Source organism: Lytechinus pictus, chromosome 6, assembly GCF_037042905.1.
Source record: "Lytechinus pictus isolate F3 Inbred chromosome 6, Lp3.0, whole genome shotgun sequence".
Lineage (NCBI taxonomy): Eukaryota > Metazoa > Echinodermata > Echinoidea > Temnopleuroida > Toxopneustidae > Lytechinus > Lytechinus pictus.
Genome location: NC_087250.1, coordinates 12,966,429 through 12,983,483, shown reverse-complemented (window position 1 = coordinate 12,983,483; position 17,055 = coordinate 12,966,429). Strand labels below are relative to the sequence as shown.

Here is a 17,055-nt window from a genome sequence, read left to right as displayed (position 1 = left end):
GCCTCAATTTTGACGAAAACATCAACAAATTGATTTATGATTTCCGTATACAATAGACATCTCAACCATGTCAACATTACAAATTTCAAGCATTTTTAGGTCCTATATTGGCTAAGTAGAAAAATGGATTTCGATTTCAAAACGAATTTGGTGGAAAAGTAAACAAAAAATATATTAATCAATAATTTGGGCAAGATATTAGTGTTGGAATGTATCATTGGCCCACGAGATGAGGAGTAAAAAGACTAGGATCACCAAGCCTAATTTCACCATAGATGAAAGAGCAAAGAGTGGACAAAGTCATATCATAGCTTTACACTGGTTGACTGTCCTGCTTATATGTACATACAATTTCTCATATTTAGGAAAGTGAGGAAGAGCAAATGATGAGGAGGATAACCAGAAGGGGAGAATTATAAAGAAGCCAAAAAGAAATAACCGGAAAAAAAAAGAGAATGACAAGAAAACAGAGAAATTGAGACAGCAAAAAGAGATATTCATTTTCAGGTAGGTTAGGTAGGATCCAGGAATGATTGACTAACATTAGTTCATATCTAGAATCAAATACGTAGGACTTTGAGTTCAGATACCTCGAGCATGCTGAGATTATAAGGACAGCATATCTTAGGCGGGCCAGGACTCACTATCCATGTACATGTTATGTATTTAATTATGTTTTGTTTTCTTATTCATACATGTATTTATATCCGGGGGCCGTTTCATAAAGCTGTTCGTAAGTTAAGAGCGACTTTAAGAACGACTGGTGAACCCTTTTCACGCGCTTAACCATCGCCAATTCAATATACCATTTACCACAAGAAAGGATCACCAGTCGTTCTTAAAGTCGCTCTTAACTTACGAACAGCTTTATGAAACACCCACCAGGTATCATTTTGTCATGAATATGACCCCCCCCCCCCCCCCAAACACACACACCCTCGCACATACACCTTCACGCAGCCTCCCATCTTCATCGCACGCGCCATAGAGGGAGTCCGTAAACGATCACCCTATACAAATTAAACAGTTTGCAGTGCAGTTCGCAGTCTTACAATATGTATGGACGGTTGGTCGTAAAGAGATAAGATTTCTCTCCCCCTTCCCCCGGGTGACGGGGGACAGTCTGAATACGGAATAACACTTACCTTCTGTCTGCCCGTCGACCAGTGATGTCGAAACCAAAATCCAAAGAACCCACAGCAAGAAACGATGAACACTATTGGTATCCATTCCTTCACGTTATTTCCTTCTCTATCCCATCGCATGAATCTCATCACATACCGCATGCAATGACCTCCCGGCAGAATTTCTTTAGTCGTGATATTTCTGGCACCTCAAGATCAATTACAACCGAAAATTAGTTATAGCTATATAGACGCCTATAACTTTCTTCTCGTATATCCCTGTGTATACGTCAAGTCCTGTATAAATCTTTAAGCAGTGACTTTTTCTTACAAAGATGGTTTCATCGGTTGAAGTTAAGATTCATCAAATTTATTATCTTCTTTTCTAGAAATTTTAAATCAATCTTTTGCTGCGTACAATTTGAATTTATCTCAGCTCTTTGAAAGACGGGCCCTCTTTGGACAAGCATGAATATCCAATTCCCAGTACGTCTGTTTTAGAATAGGTCTTTCTATACTGCAGAGTTAATCACCTCACGAAAACCTGAATATGTCGGCTATTATTTCAGAAATATTATCATATATTGAATCATAGCTGTGAAACTAATGAACCTTGGGTGCATCGACGTAGATGTAAATACGATCATGTTTATTCTGCTTTTATTCTTTTCGTGTCGGTTTCTCATCAGGATTGAAACTTGTGACAAACACCCGTGATGCAGGCCGAGGTCATCTCAGATATCAATTTTAACTGTTGAACGACGAACGGTAGTGCTACAGGACGGTCACAAAAGGACTCCAACAAAACCAATGGTATCTAACTTATTGGAAATAACGCAACAGTCTCTGTCCGTCTGCAGTAGTATAGGGTTCGCTGGTCTTAATAGGGGGGTTTTCCACTGCAAAAACGCCGGTGTTGATTTACACCAGCCTGGTATCAATATCGGAAAACACCATAGAGGTGTTGAAACAACTCTGGTTTGGCGTTAGGCTAACACCAGATAGAAATTTAAGCAACACCAATGAGTGTTAAAACAAATATCGGTTTGATTTTAAAATGGTGTTGTTTCAACACTTTTCTGGTGTATTCCGATATAGATACCGGGCCGGTGTTCAATTAACACTTACCGGTGTTTTTGCAGTGCGCTCCATGACGCACGACAGATTCAAACATAAAAAATATATTGTCAATGCCCTCCATGACAATGTATAACAAAAAGTATTCGTCAGCTCAAAAACTTAGGACGAATCTCCTGTTCCGGTTCACCAATCTTCGACAAAGACCTTCCAGCTGTTCATTGTCACTTTGACGTGCATTTTCAATACATTTACTGTGTTCTTGAATCCGACGAGCGTCGCAAGGCAAAAACTTCTTTATTTTCTGAATCCTGAATGGCTGATCTTCACGATTCGATACTAGTGTGCAGTCACAGTCCCTGATTGGAAGTTTGACTAACAATTTGGTTTTCACTAAAGACTACACTGCAAAAACTCCGGCGTTGATTTAACACCAGCCCGGAATCTACATGTATATATGTCCACACCAGAGAAGTATTGAAACAACACCAGTTTGGAATCAAACCGATGCTGTTTTAATACTAATTGGTGTTGTATAAACACCTATCTAGTGTAAGACCAAAACGAAACTGGTGTTGTTTAACACTTCTCTGGTGTGGACATATATTTAAATGTTGCCTTTCAAGGGTCCTCAGTATAAAATTCATTGTAGACTGTACATTCAGACCCCTTATGGGTGAAGGCTTTGCACAGCTGACATATTCGATACACTGGTATTTGAATCAGAAAAATATATTTGCATTTTTTGTACCTAATAAGTGGACGGCAACCATATAGGAAGAGGGATTTAATACCACTCTGCGCACATTTGAATACCATGCTTATTCATGTTAATTACTTCTTATCTGAAATCATTAACACGATTCACGAGGTGAACCGGAAGAAAAATTCATTTAAGAGACGCCAAGTGCAAGATGGCCTCTAAAAAGGTCCCCTTTCGATTGTATTTTCTATTATTATTCATAAAGAATCCTACAGGTTTAAGGTTATCTATTTTATTGAAATGCATTTGATATCACAAGAAAAGAAGTTAAATTCCCTGCAAAATGATAACACTTTGGACAATTTCGAGAAAATTAGATTCTAGAACAAAAAAGATACAGTATCTTGGTATTTTTTCACAAAAAACAGCAAATAAGATGATTTGTGATCAATTGAAATTAAGAACATACATAGGACCCTTTCCAAGAAATATTCACCATGTTTACTGATAATACTATATACCTAACATTTTACCAAAGAATTATTTATCATGCGAAACATTATATTTAAGATATATAAAGAATTTTCATAAAAAGAATTCATCTTGCAATGTCATTAAGTAACTCACAGAATTAACATAACATTATGTGAATTTTGATAAAATTCGTTTAAAAAGATGGCCGTCACGTTGCGAATCCATTTTTGTCTCGCCTGCATAGCAGAATGAGACTATAGGCGCCGCTTTTCCGACGGCGACGGCTGCGGCGGCGGCGGCGTCAACATCAAATCTTAACCTAAGGTTAAGTTTTTGAAATGACATCATAACTTAGAAAGTATATGGACCTAGTTCATGAAACTTGGCCATAAGGATATTCAAGTATTACTCAACATCCTACCTGAGTTTCAGGTCACATGACCAAGGTCAAAGGTCATTTAGGGTCAATGAACTTAGACCATGTTGGGAGAATTATTTTCAAAATCTTAACCGAAGGTTAGTTTTTTAAATGACATCATAACTTAGAAAGTATATGAACCTAGTTCATGAAACTTGGGCATAAGGTTAATCAAGTATTAGTGAACATCCTGCTCGAGTTTCAGGTCACATGACCGAGGTCAAAGGTCATTTAGGGTCAATGAACTTTTGCCAAGTTGGGGGTATTTGTTGAATTACCTTCATAACTTTGAAAATTTATGGATCTAGTTCATGAAACTTGGACATTAGGTTAATCAAGTACCACTGAATATCCTGTGCGAGTTTCAGGTCACATGACCATGGTCAAAGGTCATTAAAGGTCAATGAACTTTGGCCATGTTGGGGGTACTTGTTGAATTACCATCCTAACTCTGAAAGTTTATAGATCTAGTCCATAAAACTTGGAATATAAGAGTAATCAAGTATCACTGAACATCCCCTGTGAGTTTTAGGTCACAAAACCAAGGTCAAAGGTCAGTTAAGGTCAATAAACTTAGGCTATGTTGGGGTAATTGTTGAATTGCCATTATAACTTTGAAAGTTTATGGATAGAGTGAATGAAATGTGGACATGGGTGTAGTTGACAAGTCTTAAGTCACCGTTCAAATGTCATTTATGGTCAATGAACGTGGTATTATGTCATTATATGAATGGTGTTTTTGTGAATGATTATTTTATTGTAGTTTTCAAAGTTAGCACTGCTGCTATATTAAATCGCGTAATGCAGGCGAGACTGCCAGAGGCGTTCCACTTGTTATTCTCTATCTATCTCTGAATGCGAATCATTTCTCTCTCACACAAACGCACCCACACATACACACTTTATCTTTGTCTTCCTATCTCACATTGTCTCAATTTTGGAATCTTTCTGCATTTCTTCCTTTACTTTCCCGCTCCCTTTCCATCCCTTTCTCTCTCCCTCACTATTCTCTTTCCTTCTCTTCCCTTTCTATTTTTCTCCCCTCTCTCGCAAAATATACACAACAAAAAAAGTAAGTCCCCCCTTAAACAAACATCAATAATTTTCGAACCAATGCGAGTTTTTAATATATTTTTACATGAGCGTGTAGGTAATTTTATAAGCTACCCTCTGAGTAAATGTTATGGACGTATTTTACGTCATGCTTCAGTGAGCACCGCCAGAAGGCAAAAATGTCACTTTTCAAAAGTCACAAGCCAAATATCATGACTTTGATTCCACTTCTTTGGAACGAAGTCCACATTCTCATCATGAAAAATAGTCAGAAGGCTTGTAAAAGGTACTTTCTAAAAGACGATAAAACTTATTTGGCTAAATTTCACGGTTGAATAAACACAAGTCCAAATTTGCTATAGATTGATTTTTCACACATTTCTATCGATAAAAATGATCGAATACGATGACAATTATTTTTGGGAAGAGTATTCAACAATATTCATAATTTCACGGTTCAAGGAACATTTATTGAAAACAAAAATACGATTTTCAAATACCATAGGTAAGTATTGTTTAATTTTGGTAACTGAAAATGATCTTTTCTCAACTTTTTCGTGATGTTCATGACCAGTTAACATGCTTCAATGATTCAAACGCGTTTAAATAAATATTCACGCTTGAATGAACATGTGGAATGTGATTAGCTCTTTTTTACGTTATTGGAAAAAATGCAATTGCTAACCATGGATATCTGTCACAAACATCCTTGCATAGTTCATTTGATTTGATTTTTATGAAATTCCCGATGTCTAATACATCAGTGAGCAGACAATATTCGAAAATTATGCAAATGAGAAGAAAGTTCAAGGCCTTGGCCCCACTGTGTGCCGTATCGAATGGTTATTTTGGTGTGCGCACCTTTTGGATAGTGTTACTCTGAAGCCATGTGCGAAGTTTCATGAAATAACTGTTGGCAGAAGTAACAAAAACCGTCCATGAAACAAACCCTCATATCACATTTGTTAAAATTTGGACTTCCTCTCTCATAGACATTGTGTTCATGATGGGTGCATATGTTTAAGAATAAGGAACCCCTTATTCAATGTGGTGGAACTTTTTTTCAAGGCTGTCTTTAGCAATGTCATTTGGCAGTAATGTTTATCAACCTATGGGCAGAATTCTGCGCAAAAATGAAATCGATATGTTTATTTATGGATGAGTGAGCACGCATCAAAGTGGGAAAAGGGTTATTTTCAATGTCACAGACTCATTTTAAAGGGTAATAAAGTAAATATTGGGGGCAAATTCGGTTTCAAATGTGACTTAATCGCTGTTGTTTTTATCATCCATCATTTCTATCACCACACACTTTCCGAAATTTTGACATTTTCATGGTTGAGCGAGCACATTCGAAAACTTGGGAATGAATACTCTTTATACTGCATAAATGTATTATTTTCCGAACAATTTCTCGGGATCAGTTGAATTTATGGACAAATCAGTGGTGGATCCAGAATTTTAGAATGGGGGGAGGGGCCTATAATCGGGGAAGCCACCAACATTTTCAAATTTTAACATGTTCTTACAAGTTGTAGAGGATACTACCATAAACCCCTATCGTCACAATACATTGTGCTCACTCGACCATAAACATACGATATGAAAATTGTGTGTGGAGTGGCTAAATGATGGATAGTTAAACAGCATTAACACCATAAATTTCACCTAAAAAAAATGTTTGCCCAACTTTGTATTTACACAATCTGAAAAACGACTCTTGTGACTTTCAAAAATTGTCATTTTTAATTCAATATTTAATTACTCATGCGTGACTCAACCGATCAATTTCATTTTCCCAAGGAGTTGCTTAATGAGTGTAGAAAACCACTTACGAAATATCATATCTCAAAATATTTCCGTTCAAAAGTTACAGCAATTCGATTAAGGGGGGACTTACTTTTTTTGTTGTGTATAGAATATTACGTAAGGGTTCGGATGGGTTTGGCATATTATGTTCTGAATCAATCTTATGTGGTTGTAATTTTTGTATAAGAGTGCTATGGATACTACCCGATTTTCTCAAATCATGTACCAGAAAGTCCTTAAAGCCTCACTTCATGTCAGAAATAAAGTAAATGAAATGATATATTTGGCACTCACGTATACACATTATCAAAGTCGGAGCAAAGTCAATAATTGCAACAGGATAGAACAATATGGAGGAGAAAATCAATTTATCTCTTTATTCATCAAAATACGTGACTTATATTTTACAATTTTCAATGTTCATAGCCCAGTGATTTATAGTCTGTTTGGGATAGACGTCTTTATTTAAGGGATTTATAATGATCGATGAAAGAAAATTAGCTGTGCGAGTGCGCTTGAAATCCATATGGTCCCCAAAGGTCATTAAAGAAAGGTAAATACATGTATTTTTCTGATAAATCAGATACCTCATAATGAGCCAAAATATATCATGAAGTTTTAACATGAACATAAATCAGTGTTAAAATGGAAAACAGAATAACCAGCCAAATTGGTGTTAACTAAAACCATAAATCAAACAATGGTGTAAAATACTTGATGTGGTCCCCTAGAACACCAAAAATGTATTTAACACCCCTGCAAGATGTTTTCGCGATGATCGCAACACTTGATGAAGAAGCAAAATATTAATGATGTGATTATGACATCCTTATCCAATTTAAACGAAGTGGGTGATTTTCTAATGTCATCTGATGAAAAGCAATTTTACATAGGCCTAATTTATATCCGCGAGGTTCCATCAAGTTCTGAAACTCATCATTCCAACATCAAGGAGTCTCGTGTGACCTTTACATGAAGTCGTGGCCCTCGATGGCGGCGTCGTCGTGATCAGGGTAACCCATTTCCGGGCAATTCCCATCGATGAAGCACTTGGCTGGACGGTTGAGCAAATCATTGACGGTATTGGCAAATTTTTCGCCCAGGAAGGTTTTGACGCCTTTCACGCTGTCAATGAAATATTCGACGGCTTTCGAGTGGTCGCAAGCGACGTCAAAAGTTGGGCATCCTGGTTGGTCCTTCCCGCCGAAGGGATACCAGTCATGGTGCCCGCACTGCAAATTTTTTAAAGAAGGATCGATATACATTTCCAAATTACATTCTATAAATGTTTCTTATTTGAAATATATAAAAACTTTGTAGAAGAAACAAAACCAGTAATATGATCAAAGAATCCATGTAGTTAAAATCCATAGCCGCAGCAGGTTGGGTTTTTTTTTTTGCAAAAAAAAATTGTTTAATGATAATAAAAACTCTTATTTACCCAGGCATGCAAGGGTAGCCACTTCAACTTCAAGCTGTTCTTCCCTGCAGTGGGCCTTGCATAACATAGCATGTAATTATTCTCCATTGTAAATGCTGAGCGCCTAGCAAGAAGGCAGAAGGTCCCATATTTAAAGTCTTTGATATGCTTCGATCGCGTCGTGGATCCAACCCACGATCTCCTTTTCATGAGGGGGGGGGGGGGCATGAGTCATCATGTCCGGTCCTAAGTGATGGACCAAATCTGATCTAGTCCAGATGCTGGCCCGCCTGGTGTAAATTTGGGGATCGCGCGATCACGGTGGGTAAGGATGCATGGTAAGTGCAGTGAGGAAGAAATGCGTTCAGTAGATGGAGCGCAGTGAGTGTAGGGAAAATTATCGAAGGGCCAGCGTCTGGACTAAGCTTATCACGATGGCATTATTGTACTGTTAATTTAGACAAATGATACATTGAAAATTTGTGAATGAATTGAGTTTTACGTGGAAAACCTCTTCGGGACTGGCAAAAATATTCACAACTGGTTACGGCCTTTTACCACTTTCCGGTAGCACTTTTCGGTAAAAAAAAAAATAAAATAAAAAAGACTTTGACAAGGCTTGCAACGTTTACTCACGTAATCTCGTCACGGTGCGTAAAACGCGAACGCGTTTCCACAAAAGTAGGCTACTCAAAATGTGATAGCCGCGCCGCGACCTGATTAAGTGAGTAAACGTTGCAAGGCATATGACATTTAGTGACCAACTACAATTTCACCACTAAGTTCATTGTTGTATGATGTTACCTCTTGCATCAATCCGGCGCCTCCAAGAATAATTTTGTCACCGTCGGTGTGTATCACATCCACAAACCCAGCATCGTCTTTACTCAGCCTACATGGAGCTTCCTCATTCTCGAACAGAGGACCAGCAGGATCTAATCCTAATTACAAGAAGAAAAATGTATTTGTACCCATTCGTTTGATATTCTAGGCCTATTCACTTTTATTCAAGTCGCATTATTTCATTCTCGACATGAATTGAATTGAATTTATTAGAACGTCACTGGCATTCGCCAATATTTTGTTCAAAACAAGAAGTACAAAATAATACAAAACAAATATACAATACAAGAAATATAAGCAGATAAACAAAAACAAAATAGTATTTCGTCAAAAAGAGAAACAACTCATGTCTACTTATAAATATGTAATACAAAATATAAGGAGTCAAGCAAAAGTTAAAGTGAAATTTAAATAAAGGAAATAAGAGTTTACTTCTAAAATTTATTAACATTTTTTTTGCACGTCCTGTACAGTTCTATGTGTAGCAGACATTGAAGAAAAATATGAAATACGGACGCAATTCTATAACATTGATTACAATGGTCGTGGTTATAGTGTTTTAGCGTTGGTCTCTATATAGGCAAAAATGAGTAGAAAGGCAATTCACCCATGTAGCTTGAGGGTATTAATGAAAACGCAAGTTTCTGGATAAGAGCATGTCACGTTTCACGGATATCGTAATCATCATAACGTAAAATTCACGAAATCTCTTAAGAAACAATAGTGGTTTATCTATAGTTACTAACAAAAAAAATCAATTGAATAAGATTGAATTCGATCTATTAACATGAAAGCTTCAGTCCAACTTTGGACTGATCACAAATCTATTTCAATCTAAACAATTTATAGCATATATATATTTCTTGGTACTGCACCTGTTATTCTTCCCAGTATCATGTTAGCTTTGGCGAGATCCTCACCAGCGTAACCTGCGATGTGCGCTCCCAGACTGTGGCCAACGACATGAATGTTGTCTAAATTGGCGCCAGCTTCGTTGACGAATCGCTTGATCAACGCAGAAATTTCCCTGCCGACAACTCTAGTGTTATCTCGACATTTATTGTATAGTAGACTTGAAGAGCCTCCCCTCCAATCCACTAAGATAACGTTCACTGGCTCCTGGCGACATAATCATTAGTATAATTTTTATTCGGCCTATATCTGTATACTTGTCCGTACAATAACCGTTTAACAAGTGGAATTCAAACTTTAAACAACAAAATTTAGGTTTTAATATTTAAGTTTTAATAGTCTATGGTTGTTTAAACCGTTAAACAACTATTAAATGCATACGGTATTGTTCATACAGCATTGTATTAAAATTTAGACAGCGTTTTACTTTAATATATATGTTGTAGCCCTGGGGAGTGTTTCATCAACATTTTCATCCGACAAGTTGTCAGATCTGACATCTTTCTCTGATGTTGATTGGCTGAGAGGTACTGTTACTATGGTAACTGTCGGATAAAATGGTACTTGTCGGATAAAACGTCCGACAAGTCCTTTCATGAAACGCCCCCCCTGATCATCACGGTGAATTTCAATCCCGGATTACTTTCATTTTACACAATATTTGCTATCTTTAATCCTTTTTGCTTGCCCAACATTGCATTACAAATTTAATGTACATGTAGATATTCTAACTTACCCTCTGTAGAAGTGCATCCTTCATGCCCTGCCATTGGTCTTTCTGGTAACTGTCTCGCCATCCGTGACATGCGAACACCGTCTTCAAATTGGGATCGTAGTTTGGCGATATGGGCTCATTGCCAATCCAGTCAACCATCTGCATTGAATTTTGATAAAATTGCATCACGATACGATTTCCTATTCTGCATTTGGTTCCATTTTGGAGTACAATCTGAAATTACTCCCTCCCCACTCTTAGCTTTTGCATATTGCATATCGTTTCATACAACGAACTTATGGAGGTGCCGTGGCCGAGTAGTCTAAGGCGCCTGGCTATACATGGAAAGTCCGGGGTTCAATCCCGGCCGCGGCACCTATGCCCTTGAGCAAGGCATTGAATCTGCTCTTTTATCCTGCTTTCAAATAAATGGAAATGCTATATGCGATATGCATTATTGGTAACTAGGTGTGCACTTGTTTAAAAAAAAATGGATATACTATAGCTTCGCTCATGTACCGTGGCTTCATCTGAATGAGTCTTATAGAAGAAATACCATGAAATGCCCCCTATTCATTAAAAAAGCCCCCCCCCCCCCCCCGCTTTCTTCTAATTTATTTTGCAAATTGAGAAATCGGAACACTGATTATAATTAATGGAAATCTCCTCGGAACCTTCATCTTTTGGTACAAAATAACAGAATACACATTACCTCGCCCGCTGGGTCAGTGTTAAGGTTATACAACCAAAATTTAGTGTCTATTTCCTTTGGGTTGGATGGTGCCAGGCCATTGCAACTATAGTCCCGTACCTTGAATTCACCCAACTGTTCAAACCCTTCGAATATGACGTCACAACGACCTGGAACGAAGAAGGCAGATAAAATTGTGGATAAAACATACATTGGTTTAGAGCATATACATCATGGTATGACGGGGGATACGATTTGATTTGATCTATCAGTCTTCTTTTGCATAATAATATGGTAACACAAATATAACAACGATTTTTTTTTTTTACAATAAATCAGAAAAAATACTTCATCAAACATAAAATCACTTGCGGAAATAGGCTTGAGAATATGACAACCAAAACATACATTAACATAATCATATTAAGTGAACAGAATGGATGGAATAATGACTGATATGCTAACCTGAAAGATGAAGAAGAAGAAAACAAAATAAAAACACAGGTGTGAAATAAAAATATAGATAGTCATGTATGATGAAAAGCGATGACGATGTTTACATCATCAAGAACCCAGTATGTTGTATCGAGAACCTTGTAGAACACCCCCCCCCCAAAAAAAAAATGTTTAGTACAGCTCCTCTCTGCTTCTTTGAAGAATTTTAAACGGTTCCATATACGAGAACAAAAGGTTTTAAAATTTCTAAGAATGTTTGAATAATAAAACAAAATCTTGTAATGGTAACGCAGACTTACCCACAGCAAAGAGGCCGATGATGGCGACAAACGCAGTGACTTTATTTAGCGAGGAAAACATCATGATTTTCCAAGCAGTAAATGAGTAGCTTGCTGATGAGAACTCAAGGAAGAGAACTTGGTGATTTATGCTTATCAGTCCCTCCTTTTTATACTTTCGAGATTGATTCTCAAGTGTCAATCAACCCATTTCAAAATTATTACTTGATTAATAGAAGGCCTATCTCTTTTCGTTCACTTGTTTGACAAGAAGCACTTAATTAAAAGAAGATTGATACTTACTAAATTTAGATGATCGTGGATTTGAGTGTAACATCTGCTTTGCGAGAGTCATGCATGAGAGTAATATTTTTCAACTGTAAATAGAGGAAAATGGGCCAGATTTTAAGCAAGATATTTAGTCAAAAATCAATTACGCACTAAAAAAAGCAATCAATAAGTGTACCGTTGAACGGGATGTTTTTATTAGGATACCGATACATAACAGACTAGGTTCACAGTAGCACTTAAACGCATTTTTTAATCAAAGCAAACACAATACATTTTTGTATGGTGAAAGGCTAGATATTAAATTTCATGTCTATTACATATAGATAAAAATGATTAAAAGGTAGGTGAAAGTTGATATCGAGAGACCGCGTGGCCCTGTGAAGTAGGCCGGGGTGCTCGGGGTGGTAAATTGTCAATTCGTCTACTGCCAACTAGTCCACTCACCACATGGTCTAATTTCATTTAGTCTGATGCCATTACGTCCATCAACATTTCTTCTTACAATCATTTGGCCCATTAACCATTTGGTCCAATCATCACTTCGTCTAAATACCATTTCGTCTCTGACCATTTCGTTTCATAACCAGTTGGTCTAAATCCATTACATTTTCATTTATTTGGCACAATTTAACACTTAGTCTTAGTAGGTTATTAGACGGAATGGCATTAGACTGGTATCCACTCGTCAAGTGCCCCCTGGGCAACGGTGCCGGGTAAAAATGGCAGAGGTAATAATGGCAGAGGTAAAAATGGCAGAGGTAAAAATGGCAGAGGTAATAATGGCAGAGGTAACAATTGCAGAGGTAAAAATGGCAGAGGTAAAAATGGCAGAGGTAATAATGGCAGAGGTAAAAATGGCAGAGGTAAAAAATGGCAGAGGTAATAATGGCAGAGGTAAAAATTGCAGAGGTAAAAATGGCAGAGGTAAAAATGGCAGAGGTAATAATTGCAGAGGTAAAAATGGCAGAGGTAAAAATGGCAGAGGTAAATATGGCAGAGGTAAAAATGGCAGAGGTAAAAATGGCAGAGGTAATAATGGCAGAGGTAAAGATCATGACATCAACAAGGAAAAAACAGCCTTTTCGGCTAATTATCAGTCATAGTTATTGAACTTGAATGGACTCCTCTCGACGAAATGAGTATTATGAACAAATTAGATATTATATGGATTTTTTGTCATCATTTTAGGTCTATACTTTATCGTTGATACGATTTTCATGCCAAAATGATTTCAATTAGTGATTGAGAAAGTATTTATCTTGGCCAGTTCGTATTACAGCACTTCATCCCATACATAACCAACAAATTTTAATGTAAAGACCAATGTGCGCTACCATTAACACACCGAAATAGACAAGTTCGGTATTGTTTTAACCACTGGCATAACTTGGATAACAGCAAAATAACAAAACGTTCTGTAATAAAAGCAATTTTTCGTTTTTCAACATCATAATGGATCCGAATAGATATTGATATGATACGTATATAAACTCCTCAAAAAAAGTTTGGAAATCTGACTCTGATCGATAATCCCTCCTAGGTTTTAGTAAATATCAATGTGTAATTAGTATCAATGAATAGATCATTGGCTTTTCTTTAAAATGATACCCTACATGATATGATTATGGTTCACAAGGAGGTGCAGTGCCTTGATATGTGGGGCAAGGTCAAAAATTAAAAGTTGCAAAATGACACAATATTGAAAGTCACTGTTCTTTTTCCGTGGTGATGAGTGAGTTTCTCAGCGGTTTCTTTTGATTTTGATCGATAATCCCTCCTCGGTTTTAGTAAATATCAATAATTAATATCAATGACTGAATGAATAGATCATTTAATTTTCTTTAAAATGATACTTTACATGATATCATTATGGTTCACATGGAGGTGCAGTGCCTTGAAATGTGGGGCAAGGTCAAAATTCAAAAGTTGCAAAATGACACAATATTGAAAGTCACTGTTATTCCTTCCGTAGTGATGAGTGAGTTTCTCAGCGGTTTCTTTTGTTTTCATGCACCTTAACATCAACATTAACATGGAATCAAACACACCTACTGCACAAGCAAACACATAACAAACAAACGAACCATCACTACATAAACCACAACAAAACATAAAAAATGAAGAGGCAGGGGTGCTTGATTTGAATGGATTTTCATCTCTATTGACACAGACAAAAGAATCATGTTCTGCATTGACCCTTCATGACTATTTCTGCTCGTTTTGCAACTTTTGAATTCAGACCTAATCCAACACTTTTGAATCCTGCTCTTTTCGTAATGGCATGATCATAACAAGCATGGTATCATTATAGGGACAGTGATTTTCCGTTTTACTGGTAAATAAAACGGAAATTCCGTTTGGTTCTTATGCTTTTTATGTAAAAATTCATGGAATTAACCTTTGCAAAACGGAATTCAGGTTTTTGCTGTGTACATTTACAGTGACAAAACAGAATTTTCATTTTTAGATCAAGTTGAAACGGAATTACAGATTTTCAGAAACGGAAAAGACCATTTTTTGAAACGGAAAATCACTGTCTCTATATCAATTTAAAGAGAATTAAATGATCTTTCGAATGATATCAAATATGCATTGTGTAAAATTTGGAGTTGGGAGAAATTAATGGCCAGACTCAGATTTCCGAACATTTTTTGCTCGTTTTGCAGCTTTTCAATCCAGACTTCATCCAGCATATTTGAATCCTGCTCTTTTCGTGATGGCATGATCATAACAAGCATCAAGCATGGTTTCATTTTAAAGAGAATTAAATTATCTTTTGAATGATGTCAAATTTGCATTGTGCAAAAATTGGGATTTTGGAGAAACCAATGGCCAAACTCAGATTTCCAAACTTTTTTTGAGGGGTTTAGTTTCATGTAAATGATATAATAATAGCAACTAGTGTTCAGTTTTTCAGAGCAATACCTCATTGCACCTAGTCCAAGTGGATGTCGGGTTCCTAACCTAGTTTCTATGGTAACGGTTACCGCATGAATATTGAAATGTGTAGCGAATCAGGGATTTAATTTATAGGTGTTTCTTAGGTATCATTCTATCGACCTGTTTTGAAGAGGAAATTCACCCTGACAAATGTTTTACTGTTAAATTAGCAGAAGGTGAAGGTTTGCGGAAAGCCCATCAAAGATTAAGAAAGTTATTAGAAGTTTTAGTTTTTGATCTGTGACGTCATATACTAGCAGCTGCCCCGTATTTTATGCACCAAAATGTATACTTTTCAATATTTTAATCAGTGGTTCATGATTGCTAAAAATAATCTTTCAGGTGCGGATGTGAAATGATTTGTATGTTGATATACTTAAGGTACAATAAAGGCCATTTTAATTTTTTTTTAAGAAATTGACATTTCATTGATATTTTTTATTACACCATATGTGGGAAAAACTGCTTGCAAATGACGTCACCGTTGAAATGTAAAATTCTAATAGCTTTTTAAATCTTTGATGGATTCCCTAAAACCCCCACCATTATCATTTTACTTATTTTCTGCTATTTCTACAATAAACTTTATAATACCTCTGTAATTTTCACCCCAGCCATTTTTACCTCTGCCATTATACCTCTGCCATTTTTACCTATGCCATTTTTACCTCTGCCATTTTTACCTTTGCAATTTTTACCTTTGCCATTTTTACCTCTGCAATTTTTACCTCTGCCATTTCTACCTTTGCCATTTTTACCTCTGCCATTTTTACCTCTGCCAATTTTACACCGAGCCTTTTTTTCGGGGGGGGGGGGGCCTACGTACATAGAAAATTTGAAATGATCACAGTTGCTGTCTTGCTAAGATGTTATACTAATTGTTATCATGTTGAATGTATATATATATATATATATATATATATATATATATATATATATATATATATATATATATAAAATAGAAATAATCACAAATGGTTTAGAAAATGCCGTACTGGAAATAAAATCGTAGATTTTAAAAGGAGCATAGCTCTCAAAAATAAAAGGTAAAGTCACACTCTTCGTCAGTGCCCATGATGTGACAAAAAAATATATATATATAATTAATTCTGTATCTAATATAGGATATTCATATCTTTATGCAGTGTCAATCATAATTGACAATATTTTTGTCTTTTATGTTCTTCATGTCAATCTCCTCTTCTTCACCACTTTCTGTTTTCTCTCTACCTCACTCAATTTTCTCTTTCTATTTGGAGGTCATACCTCCTCTCTCCCTCTTTTTCTTTCCATTACTCTCATTTCTCTCTCTCTCTCTTCCTCTCTCTCCCTCTTCCCCTTTGCTTATTTCTCTCTTAGGTAGGTAAGCTACGCCTACCATTTTTCTCTTCATCCATTTCTTTCACACAATATATATATATATATCTATAAATATGGGCATATATATATTATATGAATAGTGTAGAATCTATTGTACAATATACTGGATTATATGTGACAAAATATAAAATTATCCCGAGCGCAGGTTTATTTCTTCGAGGCCGAAGGCCGAGGTGAAATCGATCTGCACGAGGGATAATTTTATATTTGCAGTTCATATAGTCCAGTTATATTATATGATAGGACGTTCACTATTTATTATAGTGAGTTGTACAACGCCTAATTGTTGTACGCGAAGGGAGGTCGCGTTATACCAATCTAGCCAATCACAGCTCGTATGTTACTACCACTATTTACTATATACACCCTGTGCTTTGGGAAAAGTAACTATATTCCTTGCACAACTTAGGACAACTGGGCCAAAATGGATTACTGGCTTTATTAAAATAAAATTCATTCGATGCTGCACCT

At 36.4% G+C, this 17,055-nt stretch overlaps 1 protein-coding gene across 1 annotated transcript; it reads right to left on the bottom strand.

Annotated features, from left to right (window-relative positions):
* Positions 1-7,571: 7,571 nt before the first annotated feature.
* LOC129263332 (pancreatic lipase-related protein 2-like) lies at positions 7,572-9,869 on the bottom strand. Its single transcript, XM_054901243.2, has 3 exons — positions 9,797-9,869; positions 8,883-9,019; positions 7,572-7,890 (listed from the first exon to the last, which is right to left on the bottom strand). The coding sequence occupies exons 1-3, from the start codon at positions 9,816-9,818 to the stop codon at positions 7,627-7,629; spliced, it is 423 nt and encodes a 140-aa protein (XP_054757218.2). The 5' UTR covers positions 9,819-9,869; the 3' UTR covers positions 7,572-7,626.
* Between the last annotated feature and the right edge of the window lie 7,186 nt (positions 9,870-17,055).